Source organism: Bos taurus, chromosome 23 (assembly GCF_002263795.3).
Source record: "Bos taurus isolate L1 Dominette 01449 registration number 42190680 breed Hereford chromosome 23, ARS-UCD2.0, whole genome shotgun sequence".
Classification (NCBI taxonomy): Eukaryota; Metazoa; Chordata; class Mammalia; order Artiodactyla; family Bovidae; genus Bos; species Bos taurus.
Genome location: NC_037350.1, coordinates 31768922 through 31787808, shown reverse-complemented (window position 1 = coordinate 31787808; position 18887 = coordinate 31768922). Strand labels below are relative to the sequence as shown.

General features: G+C 41.2%; 3 protein-coding genes across 3 annotated transcripts; 2 read left to right on the top strand and 1 right to left on the bottom strand.

Annotated features, from left to right (window-relative positions):
- The first annotated feature begins 7964 nt into the window (after window positions 1-7964).
- H2BC6 (H2B clustered histone 6) lies at window positions 7965-8432 on the top strand. Its single transcript, XM_010818514.3, has one exon. It carries the CDS (start codon window positions 7994-7996, stop codon window positions 8372-8374), a length of 381 nt encoding a protein of 126 aa, XP_010816816.1. The 5' UTR covers window positions 7965-7993; the 3' UTR covers window positions 8375-8432.
- A 4087-nt stretch (window positions 8433-12519) lies between these two features.
- On the bottom strand, window positions 12520-13312 carry H4C4 (H4 clustered histone 4). The gene is given in 1 exon segment (NM_001099724.2): window positions 12520-13312. A coding segment is annotated over 1 exon segment (312 nt). The 5' UTR covers window positions 13285-13312; the 3' UTR covers window positions 12520-12972.
- Window positions 13313-16201: 2889 nt separating this feature from the next.
- Window positions 16202-17816, top strand: H1-12 (H1.12 linker histone, cluster member). The gene is given in 1 exon segment (NM_001098989.1): window positions 16202-17816. A coding segment is annotated over 1 exon segment (633 nt). The 5' UTR covers window positions 16202-16253; the 3' UTR covers window positions 16887-17816.
- Window positions 17817-18887: the final 1071 nt, after the last annotated feature.

Here is an 18887-nt window from a genome sequence, read left to right as displayed (position 1 = left end):
GGAGAGAATGGCAAAACATCTGTGAGATTCCACATTTAATAAAATCTGTGGATAACTGGAATTCACCTTTTGTTAATTCAAATCCTTCTCCTTAGATAACCCTTTTCTATACAAACAATTTTTTCATTTTTCTACCATTAAGTTTTGAGTGGGTAAGGCGTAAGAACTGTTTTGGCTTTGGTAACAATCTCGAAGGTAAACAACTTAGTTTATCTAAGCTGACAAATGGTAAGTCACCTTCAACACCTCAATTAACGGGAAGACATTACTTTGAAGCACTCTGAGTTAAGTGTGCGCTACTTGAAGGGCTTTGAAAAGCAGATTGCTAGGCCCCACCTCAGTTTCACTAGATTGACTAGATCTGGAGTAGGGGCCAATAATTTGCATTTCTAAATTATCAAAGTGATGCTAATGCATCCGGGGATCACACTTGGGAGGAAAAAAAAAAAGTGAAACCCCCCTTCAGTTGTGTCGGACTCTTTGCAACCCAACGGCAGCCATCCCGTTTCTCCTGGGATCCCAACCCAGGGATCTAACCCGGGTCTACCTGCATTGCAGGTGAATTCTTTACCACTGCGCCACCTGGGATGATACTACCAGTCACACAAAACTGGAAAATCGCCTTGAGTTTCAACTGAGTGTCAAGTCCTAAAAATTAGCACCTCCTTCTGGTGTGGCCATACAAAATAGCATGGGCCTTCCATGCCCCACCTCTGTCTGTCCCGCCTCCCATAGCCACGGCCCGGCGCACAGTCTCCCTCACTGGGTCTTCCCAACCCACTTGATGCTCCGCTGTTTTTCCTGGAGCCCCACGTTACCTGTACATCACCTTCGGCTCCCCTACGAAGTCGCCAGTAAGTTGTAGGCTTCCGGCCACCACTCTGGTTTCTCATGACCAACCCCTACTGCTGCGCAAGTGCAGCCTACCCCCAGCCTCTCTTGGATCTGCCAGTGGAAATGAGAGACCCTAACAGTTTAAGGGGGCATTCACTTATTGATGGGCTTTCTAGTGGCTCAGACGGTAATGCGTCTGTCTGCAATGCAGGAGACCCGGGTTCGACCCCTGGGTTGGGAAGAATTCCTGGAGAAGGAAATGGCAGCCCACTCCAATATTCTTGCCTGGAAAATACCATGGACCGCGGAGCCGGGTAGGCTACCATCCATGGGGTCGCAGAGAGTCAAACAGGACTGAGCGACTTCACTGTCACTTATTGAAGCGGAGAACGGAGTTGTTTGAAGACCGAGAAACAAGACATCACCCTCTGTTAATTTTTTTTTTCCTCCTCTCAAAACCTGTTCTGAAAAGGCACTTTCCGTCATAACTAGTCCCCAAGACACTTTCCTTGCACCACCCGTTTATTCGCTCTCATATTTGTAGGACACTTTGAGGATTAAGTGGGTGTATGTGTATGTATGTGTGGATTATTATTATTTCCTACTTGAATATGTGTTTTAAGTTTCATCTTCAGATGCATGAAGGGCCTACATCCATTAAGCTAGAGTAGACACGGAGCGTACAGCCCACAGTATTTTTGGACGCTCACGAATGTATTTTAATTTCATCTAAAATCAGAATTAAAAATGAAGTTTTAGGTCGACGAAAATGTTCTAATATACCATATAACTAGAACGATGAAACCGTTCTACTAAATGTTCTAATACTTTATGTAATTTTAATAATGTTACTGTTTTTGTTGGTTTTATGGAGGAGAGGGCCCAGGAAGGTAAAAGAGAGTGGGGCCCGGGCCCGCAAAACAGTGCAACCTTGGGTGCAGGTAACACACAACCATCTCCAATTACTTCTATTTACTTTTTTTTTTATTGCTTTTTTTTTTTTTTTGGTGTACACATTTCCTAGTGCTTTCCAGATGTTAACACCTTTAATCTTCCTAACACACCTGTGAACTATTATTATCGCTATTTTAGCCATATGTATTGATTGCCAGCAGAAATATCAATAACCTCAGAAATGCAGATGACACCACACTTATGGCACAAAGCTAAGAAGAACTAAAGAGCCTCTTGATGAAAGTGAAAGAGGAGAGTGAAAAAGTTGGCTTAAAGCTCAACATTCAGAAAACTAAGATCATGGCATCTGGTCCCATCACTTCATGGCATATAGATGGGGAAATAGTGGAAACAGTGACAGACTTTATTTGGGCGGGCTCCAAAATCACTGCAGATGGTGACTGCAGTCATGAAATTAAAAGACACTTGCTCCTTGGAAGAAAAGCTATGACCAACCTAGACAGCATATTAAAAAGCGGAGACATTACTTTGCCAACAAAGGTCCATCTGTCTAGTCAAAGCTTTGGTTTTTCCAGGAGTTGTGTATGGATGTGAGAGTTGGACTATAAAGAAAGCTGAGGGCCTAAGAATTGATCTTTTGAACTGTGGTGTTGGAGAAGACACTTGAGAGTCCCTTGGACTGCAAGGAGATCCAGCCAGTCCATCCTAAAGGAGATCAGTCCTGAATATTCATTGGAAGGACTGATACTGAAGCTGAAACTCCAATAATTCAGCCACCTGATGTGTTTTATGTCCAGTTGTAATTGTTGCTTCTTGACTTGCATACAGATTTCTCAGGAAGCAGGTAAGGTGGTCTGGCATTCCCATCTCTTTAAGAATTTTCTACAGTTTGATATGATCCACACAGTCAAAGGCTTTGGCATAGTTAATAAAGCAGAAGTAGATGTTTTTCTGGAACTCTCTTGGTTTTTTGATGATCCAGAGGATGTTAGTAATTTGATCTCTGGTTTCTCTTTCTTTTCTAAATCCAGCTTGAACATCTGGAAGTTCATGGTTCACATATTATTGAAGCCTGGCTTGGAGAATTTTGAGCATTATTTTACTAGTGTGTGAGATGAGTGCAATTCTGTTGTTGTTTGAACATAGTTTGGCATTGCCTTTCTTTGGGATTAGAATTACTGACCTTTTCCATTCCTGTGGCCACTGCTGAATTTTCCAAATTTGCTGGCATATTGAGTGCAGCACTTTCATAGCATCATCTTTTAGGATTTGAAATAGCTCAACTGGAGTTCCATCACCTTCACTAGCTTTGATCATAGTGATGCTTTCTAAGGCCCACTTGACTTCGCATTCCAGGATGTCTGGCTCTAGGTGAATAATCACACCATCGTGGTTATCTGGGTCATAAAGATCTTTTTTTGCACAGTTCTGTGTATTCTTGCCACCTCTTCTGAATATCTTCTGCTTCTGTTAGGTCTATACCATTTCTGTCCTTTATTGTGCCCATCTTTACATGAAATGATCCCTTGGTATCTCTAATTTTCTTGAAGAGATCTCTAGTCTTTCCCATTCTATTGTTTTCCTCTATTTCTTTGCATTGATCACTGAGGAAGGAAGTCTAATGTATAGCTGTCTCTTAGTTTGAGTGAATCTTCTTTTTTATTTCAGGATTTCATAGTTTTATATATACAGATCTAGAATATTTTTTCTTGGATTTAGAATCATTAGAATGTATTCTACTGTTGTAAATAATGTCTGAATTTTCTATTTCAAATCCAGAAAAGCCATGAATTTTTATGTGGTACTCATATATTCAGTAACCCTCTTATGCTCAGAAAGATCTAATTGTTTATAGATTCTTGTTAATTTTCACAATGACATATTATTTTCAAACAATAAGGATAATGTCTTTTCTTGTTGAATACTTATCCTTCTTGTCTCTCGTACTTATGATATTAGCCAGGCCCTCAGTGTTACGTTGCATAAGAGTAGTACCAAAAAGCTTTTGTCTTTTTATAGTTTTGGAATCCTTCTAAAATTACACTATTAAATGTTGTGCTCACTGTACCTACTTCTTATAAAGTGAGTCGCTACTCCTTATCCTTCTAGTTTGTTAAAAATGTTGATAATGAAGGTGTGTGATATTCTAATAAATACTTTCCTAGTATCTATGCAAATGATAACAGCTTTTCTCTTAATTTCTTACAGTGGCAGATTTCGAATGTTAAAATTTTTTCCATTCTTATAATAAACCAAACATAATATACTATTGTTTTTTAAATAATGTTATCTCTTGGTTTCCATTTGCTTGCATTCTAAATAGAGCTTTAAAAAAAAAAGAAAAGGAATTTCATAAGTAAAATGAGACTATAACTTTTTCTCATCTCTTTCTCTCTTTCATTCTGTGTTCTTCCTGTCCAATTTAGGTAAGGGTAAACAATTTGCCAAAAAAAAAAAACAAAAACAAGATAGCTATTTTTCTATTGAAACATTTGCAAAATAGGGATTATCAATTACTTAAATTTCACTAGCCTGTAAAACCCAGCCAAGTGTGGTATCATTTAGACTGAAGAGTACAAGAAATTTGTTTTTTAACTGCCTGTCCTATTTCCATAATCATAACTTGTTTATTCAGCCCATTACTTAAGTTTTTCTTGAAAATTGTTTTCTGTTAAGCTTAATATCTCTCTTTTGGTAGCAACTGTCCTTTTTTCTATTTGTATAATTTTTTCACATACACAATATTTTTTTCCTCATTAATTTTTATAGATGTTTATTGTTATAAGACTTTTCGGAAATGGCAACCCATTCAGTGTTCTTGCTTGGAGAATCCCAGGGACAGGGGAGCCTGGTAGGCTGCCGTCTTATGGGGTCCCACAGAGTCGGACATGACTGAAGAAGAGACTTAGCAGCAGCAGCAGCAGCATAAGACTTTTCAAAGAACAAGTTTGTTGTTTATGAATTATCTCTATTTAAAATAAATTTTTTTAATTTTAAGGTTGACATACTTAAAATAATATGTCAACTTGAAAATCCATGAGAACCTATAAACACACAAGGAAATCAAATAAGAACTCAGTAGGGTTGGTAAATATGTACACCACATAAAAATACATGGCCTTTCTATACATTAACAATGGCCTATCTGGAATTGAAACAGAGCATCATTCACAACAGTACAACACACTAAGAATTCTAAGACCAATTCTTTCGACATAATTTTGATTTACTTTCTTGTTCTTTTTCTAGCTTTTCATTGTTGTTGTTGAACACCTATTTTGTAAATCTTTAGTGAATTTTGTTCCTTAAAGTATGCTTTTAATATTCTTGTTCTTTTTCTAGCTTTTCATTGTTGTTGTTGAACACCTATTTTGTATATCTTTAGTGAATTTTGTTCCTTAAAGTATGCTTTTAATATTATGTATGTCCCTTTTAGTACACCTTTAGATACATCCAACGATTTTCATGTGTATTATTTCCATTTATATTTATCTCATAATATTGCATAGTTTCTGGGATAATATTCTAATTCATTGTATTTAGAAGTGTGCTTTTAGTTTCCAATCATACATCAAGTTTGTTTTATTTTTATTATCCTAAAAAAAATCTTTTCTATTGCTCTTCAATTAGATTATGATAAAAGAGTGTCATATATATGAAACTGATTCTTTTGTATCCATTGTGACATTTTCTGAAGCCAGTGTTGAATTTTTGAGATTATTAAATGTGTTCTTTAAAAGTTGGACATTCTCTATGTGTGAAATACGGGAATCACACAAAGATAGATCAAGTTTGTTGACTGTGTTGTCCAAATTTTCTATAAGCATACACATTTTTTTTTGTTTGCTAGCTATGAGAATTTATAAGCTTAATATAATGAAAAGTTGACAAACAGCTCTAAATTTGAAATTCTCCTGCTAATTCTGTCAGCTCTTACCTTAATCATGGGCATATGAGGTCCCGAATGTTTCATCTTATCAGTAGATTTTAATTCTATCTTTATGGATTATAGCTCTTTCGATTTCTAGAATTCCTATGTTTTTTTAATTTTAAAAATTAGGTTAATTTTTATTGTCCCTTGTTCCTTGATTGCATTATCAGATTTTGATTTCTTTAAACTTTCAGGAAATTGTTATGTTATAGTATCTGATAATTTCAGTATCTGCAAATCATTGTCTGAGGGAAAGAGGGAATAAGGCTGTTGTTTCTTTGGAAGCCCGAACTCTACAGTGTCTCTTTTCCTCTTTGATTTGATACTATTTGTTATAATCTTATATTTGGACATCCCAAGTTCCTGGTAGAATGTTCCTAACATGATAGATGCTAAATAAATAATTGCTGATTAAATAAATCACAATCAACCTGTTCACATTGTATCTAGGAAAGTGGGTGGTGAAGAGGCTTCCCGCCTGAAGGTGGTTGTGTTTGCCTTAATAAGGCACTAGGAGGCGCTACGAACCTAGGTCACAAATTTAAAACTTTAGGGGTTGTCTGCGGGAAATAGACGGGGAAAGAGTGGAAACAGTGTCAGACTTTATTTTGAGGGGCTCCAAAATCACTGCTGATGATGACTGCAGCCATGAAATTAAAAGACGCTTACTCCTTGGAAGGAAAGTGATGACCAACCTAGATAGCATATTCAAAAGCAGAGACATTACTTTGCCAACAAAGGCTCGTCTAGTCAAGGCTATGGTTTTTCCTGTGGTCATGTATGAATGTGAGAGTTGGACTTGTGAAGAAGGCTGAGCGCCGAAGAATTGATGCTTTTGAACTGTGGTGTTGGAGAAGACTCTTGAGAGTCCCTTGGACTGCAGGGAGATCCAACCAGTCCATTCTGAAGATCAGCCCTGGGATTTCTTTGGAGGGAATGATGCTGAAGCTGAAACTCCAGTCACCTCATGCGAAGAGCTGACTCATTGGAAAAGACTCTGATGCTGGGAGGGATTGGGGGGCAGGAGGAGAAGGGGACGACAGAGGATGAGATGGCTGGATGGCATCACTGACTCGATGGACATGAGTCTGAGTGAACTCCGGGGGGTTGGTGATGGACAGGGAGGCCTGGCGTGCTGCGATTCACCGGGTCACAAAGAGTCAGACACGACTGAACGACTGAACTGACTAACTGCGGAGAAGGCAATGGCACACCACTCCAGTACTATTGCCTAGAGAATCCCATGGACGGAGGAGCCTGGTGGTGCCGTCCATGAGGTCGCTAAGAGTCGGACACGACTGAGCAACTTCACTTTCACTTTTCACTTTCATGCATTGGAGAAGGAAATGGCAACCCACTCCAGTGTTCTTGCCTGGAGAATCCCAGGGACGGGGGAGCGTGGTGGGCTGCTATCTATGGGATCGCACAGAGTCGGACACGACTGAAGCGACTTAGCAGCAGCAGCAGCAGCAGCGGAAGGTTAAGGAGCCTGGGGAATGTTAGGCAAAAAGGCAAATTCAGGGAACACACCTCTCTGCAGAAAAGATAGATGGTATTGGAAGAATTAGCTAAAAACTGGTTTCAGTCGAAGATGATGATGCTGGTAATAAAAACTTTAAAATACAGGCGTTAAACAATGGGTTCTTCCATTTCTGTGTGTGTGTGTGTGTGTGTGTTTAATCTTTTCACTGGTTGGACTGAAGAACTATTTCTGACCTTCCTTTGTGCCTAAACTAGATGTAATTTGATCCTTTCCAGTTCGAAAGATTGTAGCTATATGGGCTACGAAATTCCTTATCTCCCTTCAAGTGATGTACTTTTTCCCCTTACCCTTAATTTTCACGCTCTATTTCTGCATCTTGTGTACAATAGGAAACATGGTATTCAGAATTGTCTGGATGACCACAGTTCATTTCCTCTCCCTTGTCTAAAATCTAGATTCAGATGTAATGCTACTGCTTTCAAGGAGGTATAAACAGGCCTTGCAAATAGGAGACAGAACTGTGCCTCGAGCTTTGCTTCTTTGGTAATTTTAAAGCACTGGCGAGAGTGACTTCAAGTGTTTAAAACAAAGTAGTCTGAATTGTTATAAACGAAACAGAATTTATTATTAAAAGGTTAACTAGATTTAAAAATTGGCCTGATTGGGGGAAAACTGTCACAGGTATGAGAAAGTAGATCTGGAATCACTTATTTGCATGCAAGTGAACCAATCAGCAATTGTAAAAGTAGGCCTTCATTTGCATAAGTTTGCCTACAAATTCGGTGGCGCAGGCGCCATTTTAGTTTCTCTCAGAAGACACTGCAATCATAATGCCGGAACCAGCCAAGTCCGCACCGGCCCCTAAGAAGGGCTCCAAAAAGGCGGTGACCAAGGCTCAGAAGAAGGATGGCAAGAAGCGCAAGCGCAGCCGCAAGGAGAGCTACTCCGTGTACGTGTACAAGGTGCTGAAGCAGGTCCACCCGGACACCGGTATCTCGTCCAAAGCCATGGGAATCATGAATTCGTTCGTGAATGATATTTTCGAGCGCATCGCTGGCGAGGCATCGCGGTTGGCGCATTACAACAAGCGCTCGACCATCACATCCAGAGAGATCCAGACCGCCGTTCGCCTGCTGTTGCCCGGGGAGCTGGCCAAGCACGCCGTGTCTGAGGGCACCAAGGCTGTCACCAAGTACACCAGCTCCAAGTAGATATATTTATAGTAACTATAAAACCCAAAGGCTCTTTTCAGAGCCACCGCATGTTTTCACCATCAGAGCTGCGTACTGGTGTGAATACGAGGAGTTCAGTCAGTGTTTAGGTTAACATGTATTCATCAAAGCACTACTTTCTACCAACGGTTCCGCTTACAAAGGTCCCCAGCAGCCTAACTGAACGTCGGCTGAAATAATCTGCTAACCCCAATTCTTGGAGCTCCAGGTTATCTTAATAAAATTTGTACAGGGTGCTCCGTTGGCTACTATGGGCACTTTATGAATCTCTGATCTTGGTTATATCTAAACCGTCACCCTGCCGAATTCTAGAGGCAACATTTACGTTTGAAAATCCCGCTCTATAAAACCGGAACTTCGTAAGTATGACGTTGCGGGTCTCCACCCGGGTTCTTTTGTGTGGCTCCAGGGCTTCTCTCCTAGCTCAGTCGGTAAAGAATGTGCCTGCAATGCAGAAGCCATGGTGTTCGATTCCTGGGTCGGGAACATCCCCTGGAGAAGGCAACGGCAACCCACTCCAATATTCTTACCTGGAGAATCCCGTGGACAAAGGAACCTGGCGGGCTACAGTCTATGGGGTCGCAAGAGTCGAGCACGACTGAGTGACTTTTACTACTACTACTACTAATTCCTTTTACTCCCTCTCGCCTACCCCTGGCCCTTTGCCTAGGGCTTTCGAGCTCTGGCTAAGCATAGATTCTTTACATGTTTGGTGGCTGCAACTCTCCAGTAAGGGAACAGTAGTTATTTATTTTTTGTTTGTTTGTTTGTTTTATCTTCATCCTGGATTTTAGAGAGGCTCTCGTCATTAGATTTTTTTTTTTTTTTTTTTTTTAAGAATACAATCATCCCAGTCTTCTGACTCGTTTTACAAACTAGACTAGCAAAGTTCACGGAATTCTGTGTTCAGCCGACTCAGTCTTCACTCGTGCGGCCACATACTGTGAAACCTGTCTCAACAATCTCCAGTCCGTCAGGTTACTGCGATCTTCCGAGCCCATCCCCCTATCCTGCTTCCAGTCCTCCCCGCGCTCAGTTCAGAAAACGCAGCCATCTTGGTGACAAAGAAGAGGGGTCCTCAGGGCCGGCTCAGAACGCAAACAAGGAAAACTGTGGATGTAAAGATGCTTTTTAACGTTGTGAGCCGAACACCGAGGTTTGAAAGCCTACGGTTTATGCTCAAGAGAATAAATCCCGAAAGATAAAAGGCAGGGCTCTTCCTCATATTTCCGGAAACTGCAAATTAGAGGCGTCCTTTTGGAAGTTAGGAATGAAGGGTTGGGTTAAGGGCACCTCACCCACTCATGGAAATGCCAAATCCACCCAAGAACTGCTATTATTGTCCTTTAGAAACAATCCTAGGCGGCCTCCCTGGCCGGTCTATCAGAGCTCCCTTTTATTGTCTCAAAAAGTTAAAAAAATAAGCACAAGGATAAAAACCAGTTTATTTTCAGGTTGCCAAATTACAATTGCTCTTGCACTGATTCTGATAAACTTGCTTTGAGTTTGAGGTGATACTGAAACTCTTCTGTCCATAGTGAATTTGGTTTCTATTCCAGAGTCACCGTGGGGGGCTTTATGTTTCGTGTGTGTGTGTGTGTGTGTGTGTGTGTGTGTGTGTGTGTTTAATTTTACCGGCTCACAGCCTTTGGATGATCCCCCATCTCACAGAAATCAAAAAATCTATGCTATGGCCACAAGCCCTGCAGAGTCTGGCCCTCATCTCTCTCCAGCCCAAACCCAAAGGATTTCTTTTTTCTCTATTTTGTTTTGTGTTTCTTCATTGTTTTTTGGTTTTGTTCCCACCACCCTCCTTCCCTTACATCCTTTAAACTGTGGGCCTCTTTCTCCAGCCTCCAGGCCTCTGCAATTATTCTTTGCCTGAAATGTTCCTGATTCCACATCCATCCCCAGCATATACACAGTTTATTGACCAGCAACTCCAATTTCAGCCTAATGACTAGATTCTTGGGGAAGCTGGACTCCACTGTTTAAGGCTCTCAGAGCCACAAACAACTGGCCATATACCCACCTTCACCTCCCCACCTCAAATTAATCAATACTGAGGGACTTGGGTGGAATCAGAACCCCATTCCTGAGCCTAAGAGAGGGACTCTGCTTTCCCTGGAGCACAAGGCAGGGAGAAAATGGAGACCTTAAAAAAACCGAGGTTGTATTAGTAAGGAAAGAGGGCAAATGAACTTTGAGATGGCACATGCACTGCCTGATGTAAGAACCTTCTGGACAGAAGGTACATCCACCAAGTTCATTGTATGTTCAAGTCCCAAGAGCTGAATTATGTACTGAATCTATAAAGAACTTGAGTATACATCAGAATCACCCAGATGGCTTGTTAAAGGATAGATTGCTGTCCCCATTCCCAAAGTTTCTATTTCATTAGCCCTGGGAGATGTGAGAACTTACCTTACAAAAAAAAAATGCCCAGCAAATTAAGATGCTCTTTATGTAGTAGGTTTTGAGAACATCTAATATATGGTGAAGAAAAAGCGAACACAGGAGTTTCTGGGTGATAAAAAAGAGTTTATGGCCTGGAAAAAACTCTACTTAGGACTGAGCCCCATGTGTGGCCATTATCTTGTTACCTTCTATCTTGGGCCATCATATTTGATTGATGTAGGCATCTGCCCACCTGGATTAATCAGATTTGCTTTCCTAAAACTGAAAAAAAAGGGACTGAAGAAAAAGGCCTAAGTGTTTAGTAATTCCTTAAATATAGTCAGCAAATTTAACTTTCTAGAAAGTTTTTTTTTTAATTATCTGGAATTCTTTGTTTTTTTATGTTTACATCAATTTGTACAAAAGAACTTCCATTTGTACACTTTCAATTTCTTAAGAACATATGTAAACTATATTTGTTGAACATATACATAAACATATTCCTAGGTTGTTTCACTCAATCCTCACAAAAATATGAATTTACTCCTACATTACAGATAAGGGAACAGTGATTAGCAGTTTGCTAAAGACCACAACTATAGAAAATGATTATTCAAGACTTCAAATGTATGTCATCATGGTTCAAATGCCACTTTCTTTTTCTCCGTGTCTCTTTGATGACATGAGAAATAAGAATACCAATAACGCAAATAACAACAGCCAAAACATACATCATTTACGATGTGACAGGCAGTGGCCAAAATATGAAGTACTATTTAATGTCATTCACCCCTGAAACTATAAGATAGGAATTAAAGTTATCTCCATTTTACAGATAAGGAAACAGAGTCATACACAGGTTTAAATGACTTATCCAAGGAAAGAGAAAAAGAATAGCATCCCTGTGCACAAGGTTTCCTTCTTTTTATCACTGAGGAATGGTATTGAGACTGTTTCTTTAAAATCTAATAAACTATTTATTCAATGGCATAGATTCAGTTCAGTTCAGCTCAGTCGCTCAGTCGTGTCCGACTCTTTGCAACCCCATGAACCACAGCACGCCAGGCCTCCCTGTCCATCACCAACTCCCGGAGTCCACCCAAACCCATGTCCATCGTGTCGGTGATGCCATCCAACCATCTCATCCTCTGTCGTCCCCCTCTCCTCCTGCCCTCAATCTTTCCCAGCATCAGGGTCTTTTCAAATGAGTCAGCTCTTCGCATCAGGTGGCCAAAGGATTCGAGTTTCAGCTTCAACATCAGTCCTTCCAATGAACACCCATGACTGATCTCCTTCAGGATGGACTGGTTGGATCTCCTTGCAGTCCAAGGGACTAGATTATTAAATATTTAAACTCTAAATATTTAGAGCCAACATAATAACAACTTTGTAAACGTGTGCAGTGTGCTTAGCTGCTCAGTGGTGACTGTAGCCCACCAAGGGCCTCGGTCCATGGGGATTCTCCAGGTAACAATACTGGAGTGGGAACATAAACCTGTATTTTTTGTATGAAGCACTTCTATCAACCTTAATGAAAGGTTCAAGTAAGAGATCCTTTGGGATGGGAGGACAGTTCAGAGAAGCAGAGACAAGTCAGTCTGTCTCCATTCCACTTTAAAACTCAAGAAAGAACCCTAACTACACTCTCTATAATGAATAAATATACACAGTCGATTTACAATCTTAATTACCAAGTAGTTTTTTCTAGAATTTAACAGCCTTCAAAATAGTTTATGGGCACACACTCCCCTTTATTGTTATGTCCGAGAAGGCATACTGTTTTAATATCTTCAGTTCAAAAATTCCTATCTAGACTTTTCCATTTTTCTAGCATGAGACTTTTGTTTCTAGACGCCTTTCAGCTTTTTCACTAACGGCTGTGCAAAATGTCTACCACACTGAGCTGGCCTCTTAACCACTACCCGCTAAATATACATTTCAAAGTATATTAAATAAAAGTTCAGCTTGAGGTTGTATACCAGCTCTGGTGGTCTGCAACTAATCTGAAACGCGGGGTGGAGGGGGAACGTACGTCAATGTAAGGCTATGGACTAGAAGCAGTAGTAGCCTAAACACCTCCATACTACATCATAAAGCGCAAAACTCTTTAAGTGAATGGGTAAGTGGCCCTGAAAAGGGCCTTTGGTTTTATTAGACTATGCCAAATGGCTGCCTGGAACTTAACCGCCGAAGCCGTAGAGAGTGCGTCCCTGGCGCTTCAGCGCGTAGACCACGTCCATGGCGGTGACAGTTTTGCGCTTGGCGTGCTCGGTGTAGGTGACCGCGTCCCGGATCACGTTCTCCAGGAACACCTTCAGCACCCCGCGGGTCTCCTCGTAGATGAGCCCAGAAATCCGTTTAACACCACCACGGCGGGCCAGGCGACGAATGGCGGGCTTAGTGATGCCCTGGATATTATCTCGCAGAACTTTACGATGGCGCTTAGCACCACCTTTTCCGAGCCCCTTTCCGCCTTTACCGCGTCCAGACATTATGAACCGCAGATTGAACAGCGAACAGGATTAAGGGCGCCTTTAGAGAGCATTTATAGTAACGGAACGGACCTGTTTGAAAACGCAAGAGCAGGGGCGGTAACCACATTCAGTTCCCGCCCTTCGCTTATTTGTCGCTTGGTCACAGCTGTAGCAGCTAGGCAAGGCGCCTGCAGCGGCTGGATCATGGAAATGGAATATAAAATTTTTTCCTATTTATGGATATCTGTGTTTGTGCGTGCATACAAAACGGGCAGCCATTAAGTGAGGCAACAGTTCATACACTTTCCCCAAAGAAGCCTGAGACTTGTTCTTCAGACTTCCTATAGTATGAAATAATCAGATAGCCCATGCTATTGTCCTTTGCTGCTGCTGCTGGTAAGTCGCTTCAGTCGTGTCCGACTCTGTGCGACCCCAGAGATGGCAGCCCACCATGAAGTTCTTTACGGATTTAAACAAATCCATTGAGTGCTACACTGGAGATTTATAAATATGTATATCCAAAAGTGAATTAAAAAAACTTATTGGGCTGTAAGCCCAAAATTTGTGGTATGATTATAAAGTAATTTACAAACAAGTTGTATCTGGCATTATATATGTAACCACATTCTGTTTCTGCAAGCCGGTGGCATTACTCCAGTCAAACTCGAGACAGCCTGCTCCACGTACTGGTTTGTGACCTTGAGCAGTCTGTACGTTTTTTTTTTTTTCCTTTTAAATGTATAAGAAAGTGTAAATTATAGAGCACTGAAATTTAAAAGAGACAATACAACTTTTTTAAAACATCTGCAAAGAAGCAATTACTCAGCATTATTTATTATGACATATTACAGTATCCTGTCTTCTCTCAACTCCTGCATTCAAAATTCATGCCTCTAAAGTGAAAGTCTAAGTAATTAGTTTACTAAAACCTTCCTTTAAGGATTCCACAAAATAACACATAAAAATTTGGAAGTTTTTTTTTTAATGTTAGTTGCTCTGTCCTGTCTGACTCTTTGCGACTCCATAGACTATAGACCGCCAGGTTCCTCTGTCCATGTAATTCTGCAGGCAAGAATACCAGAGTGGGTAGCCATTCCCTCCTCCAGATCTTCCCCACCCAAGGATCAAGCCCCAGTCTCTTACATTGCAGGCAGTTCCTTTACTGTGTGAGCCACCAAGGAAGCCCACATAAAGATTTAATGAATGGTTAATTCCTTTGAGTTCCAGATGACTTAGATAGATTTTTTTTTTTTTTTGCTTTTTCTCCATGATCTGTGAGGAGGACCAAGTTTATCAAAGCTCTATGGTATGTGAGGACAACCAAGATTATCAAAGCTGCTCCATGAGTGTACAATGCACAGAAACAAATTCTAGAATAGAGTTCTTAACCTGGGACATATAGATGAATCCATCTATATGATCATTGTATAGAAGAAAAACTCCAACTTTATTTTTATTATACTACAACCAAACTTTAGCATTTCCTCCTATTCTGAATGCAGGCAACAAACAGTGTGGGTGACAGGACCTGAGCTATATTCATATCAAGTCGCAGATGCAGCTGTCAATCTCCATCTCTCATATTGTTTAAATATATTACACCTTCTAAACTTGGTTGTATGGGTAATCTTGTTATGTAATGAATTAATAAAGAAGAACACATGAATACCTTACCAATTTGGATTTTTCAATAAATTTGATAATGATATTTTAATACAACTGTTTTCCTTTGTAATCCTATATAAATTAAGCACTAAAAAGCACTATTCTGGAAAGGGGCTCATAAGCTTTATCAAAAATACAAAGAAGTCCATGGCTGCTTCAAAATAAACATAATATGTTAAAGACATAGTTTGAGGAGTGAAGAAGAAAATCAAAGCTCTTTTTACTTTTTACCATCAATCTATTTCCTAGTGAACAGAAAGTATAAGCTACAATGTGTTTCCTATAAACTTATATCCCTGATTAAATAAGAAACATAGTAGTGAATATAAATGCTTTTAAATTTCCCTCTCTTAAGGGAATTATGTATGTGTGTGAGTGTTGTACATGTGTATATTCCTTAATTCTGTTACTTACTTTCTCAAAGTTATCTTCCAGAAGCATGACAGAAGTCAGAACTCAAGAGCTTGTGAACATTTTAATAAGTGATCCTTCTTAGTAAAATCAAGGTAAATGAAATAATTTTTAAAACCCATAAAGCAGTCTTTACATGGATTTTCTCTGCCATCAGCTAGTGCAACACAAGCACAATTATCATGACAAGTTGATCATTGGTTATTGCTTTTGCCATTTTCCTAGACAAATTTTGAATGCCTAAAGTCCCCAAATTAACTAACCCTCTAAATAGTCACAAGAAGCTATGATAAAACTTTTTCAAACTAAATAATGACTTTTCTTATCAGATATTGCTACTATTCCAAGGAGCCTTTACTACAGCTTTTTGTAGAGAAGTGAAAGACTCTGTGTTATTTCTCCTCATATGAAACAGATTTTCTGGGCAAATCTCAATAAGAATCAAGCCAATGTTGAAGGCATGAAAAACCAAGAATCTATAGAATGTCACTTGAGAGCGTGTTATTGAAGACATAAAGAGAATATTCGTATTTTAAAAGAAAATCAAAAAGTTGTCCCTCTGACCTCTGAATCTGCACGAATGTTAGAGGCTTTTGAAAAAGGCTTTGAACAAAGTGGTAAAAACTGGAGGAAGTAACCACAAAAGTCTCAAACCTTGAGGTGTCCTGGTTCATTGTAGAATATACTTGGTGTGATGCCTCCACAGGAAATTTTTTATATTTTGCTTTCTTGAATTGTAAAAAACACAATTCCGGGACAGAGCTGAGACTAGGTCGCTGTCAAGATGAAGACAGCTGGGAACCAATCAGCGAGCAGTAGCGCTGTGTGTATAAATATAGAGACGCTCGGAGGCCTGGCTACTCAACCCTGAGATATTATTTTTTTACTGTTAGGAAACCAAATTGACAATCATGTCTGAAACTGTACCTGCCGCGCCTCCTGCTCCTTCTCCTGCGGAGAAGACACCGGTGAAGAAAAAGGCGCGCAAGTCCACCAGTGCCCCGAAGCGCAAGGCCTCTGGGCCCTCGGTGTCCGACCTCATCACCAAGGCTGTCGCCGCCTCCAAGGAACGCAGCGGCGTGTCTCTGGCTGCGCTCAAGAAAGCACTGGCGGCCGCCGGCTACGATGTGGAGAAGAACAACAGCCGCATCAAGCTGGGTCTCAAGAGCTTGGTGAGCAAGGGCACCCTGGTGCAGACCAAGGGCACCGGGGCTTCCGGCTCTTTCAAACTCAACAAGAAGGCGGCCACCGGGGAGGCCAAGCCCAAGGCGAAGAAGGCGGGCGCGGCCAAGCCCAAGAAGGCTGCCGGGGCGGCTAAGAAGCCCAAGAAATCCACGGGTGCGGCCACCCCGAAGAAAACCGCTAAGACGACCTTGAAGAAGGTGAAGCCTGCTACTGGGGCGAAGAAAGTGGCCAAAAGCCCGAAAAAGGTGAAGACAGCTAAGCCCAAGGCGGCCAAGAGTCCAGTCAAGGCTAAAGTTAATAAGCCCAAGGTAGCCAAGCCTAAAGCGGTCCAGCCTAAAAAGGCGACCCCCAAAAAGTAGGACAATAAATAATAAGGATTAGTTTCCTAAAGGCTCTTTTCAGAGCCACCCAACTCATCTTATTAAAGAGCTTGTAGTAATACCTCTTCCGGTAAGTTTCTCTTCCCTCAAAATGGAGATACCAGTACACAACTCTTTAACAGAAAAAGTGGTGGCTCTGAGAAGAGCCTTTGGGTTGAAAATTGGTACTGATGGCGGCGGGGCGGGGGGGGAATCTAGGCCCTCTCCCCGCGGATGCGGCGGGCAAGCTGGATGTCCTTGGGCATGATGGTGACGCGCTTGGCGTGGATGGCACACAGGTTGGTGTCCTCGAAGAGTCCCACCAGGTAGGCCTCGCACGCCTCCTGCAGCGCCATCACCGCCGAGCTCTGGAAGCGCAGGTCGGTCTTGAAGTCCTGCGCGATCTCGCGCACCAGCCGCTGGAACGGCAGCTTGCGGATCAGCAGCTCCGTGGACTTCTGGTAGCGGCGGATCTCGCGCAGAGCTACCGTGCCGGGGCGGTAGCGGTGCGGCTTCTTCACGCCGCCGGTGGCCGGCGCGCTCTTGCGGGCCGCCTTGGTGGCCAGCTGCTTGCGTGGCGCCTTGCCGCCGGTGGACTTGCGAGCGGTCTGCTTAGTGCGAGCCATTACAGATTTCCCAAAAGCAGCTAACTGATGGAAAAACGAAGCCCTGCCCCTTTCTTCCAGTATATATAAAGAGAGTCCCGTTCTGATTGGACAAGTCAATTGTTCCTTATGGCTGGCGGTGAAGGCATTGGTACACAAGTTCACCCCCGATGACGTAAGCCTTCGTTTGAATCGCTGTTTTCAACCCTTTCTCGCCTCCTTCTCCTTATGCCATTTCTTTACAATGTTCTGTGGCTTTTCTACGCAGAATTTAACACAAATTATCACAATGCTTAATGTTGTTCGTGGAATAAAAAAATTTAAATTTGGCACCTGAGACTGGCTTTCGTTTGATCACTTTCTGAAAAGGCGTATGTTACACGTGATTGGTCAAGTTATTTTTATATACTCATTCAAATTTAGTAAGGCTAATTTTGCATCAATTTCTACTATCTTTTAATTTTTAACAAAATACTTTCCTTTTATTTTCTTTTATATATTTACAGTTAAGATATGTATTGGTAGATTATATTATCTATAAATTCCACTTCAGTATAAGTATAGGAAAAAAAGTACTTACAGTATTTGTTATAGGAAGAGTGTTGTATGTGATAGGATTGAGAACCATTACTTTAGGGGTTCAGAGATCAGATGAAAGCAGAAGTTGGAAAGATGCCTGGAATTTTATTGTAACCGCCAAACCAGGCCCCCGAACCCACCCTTTTCTAACTTCCCCGTAAGACCTAAATGGCTTTCCCTTGGCAGTCACTGGATGGGCTCTTACAGTTCACTCCAAGCCATCATGTACCAGTGTCAATTTTTTGCTTGGAGTGAGAGCTGTGGCCATAGTAGAAAGGAATCCCTAGAATTACAGTACAATGTATATTAATGATATATAAAAGTTTCAGATTTTACATCCATATAGGTTGTGATCTGATTATATCTCTAAGATATGGGGAAAAGGAAAACTAAAGACACCTGGAAAGACGTTACACCTTTTAGAAACTATTAAGGAGTCAACTTGGAAACGAAGAGAGATCATTCTGTCGTTTTTGAGACTGCATCCAAGTACTGCATTTCGGACGCTTTTGTTGACTATGATGGCTACTCCATTTCTTCTAAGGGATTCCTGCCCACAGTAGTAGATATAATGGTCATCTGAGTTAAATTCACCCATTCCAGTCCATTTTATTTTGCTGATTCCTAGAATGTCGACGTTCACTCTTGCCATCTCCTGTTTGACCCCTTCCAGTTTGCCTTGATTCATGGACCTAACATTCCAGGTTCCTATGCAATATTGCTCTTTACAGCATCGGACCTTGTTTCTATCACCAGTCACATCCACAACTGGGTATTGTTTTTGCTTTGGCTCCATCCCTTCATTCTTTCTGGAGTT

Coding starts and splice junctions, on each gene's coding strand:
- H2BC6 (XM_010818514.3), top strand. CDS start 7,994: ATGCCGGAACCAGCCAAGTCCGCACCGGCCCCTAAGAAGGGCTCCAAA.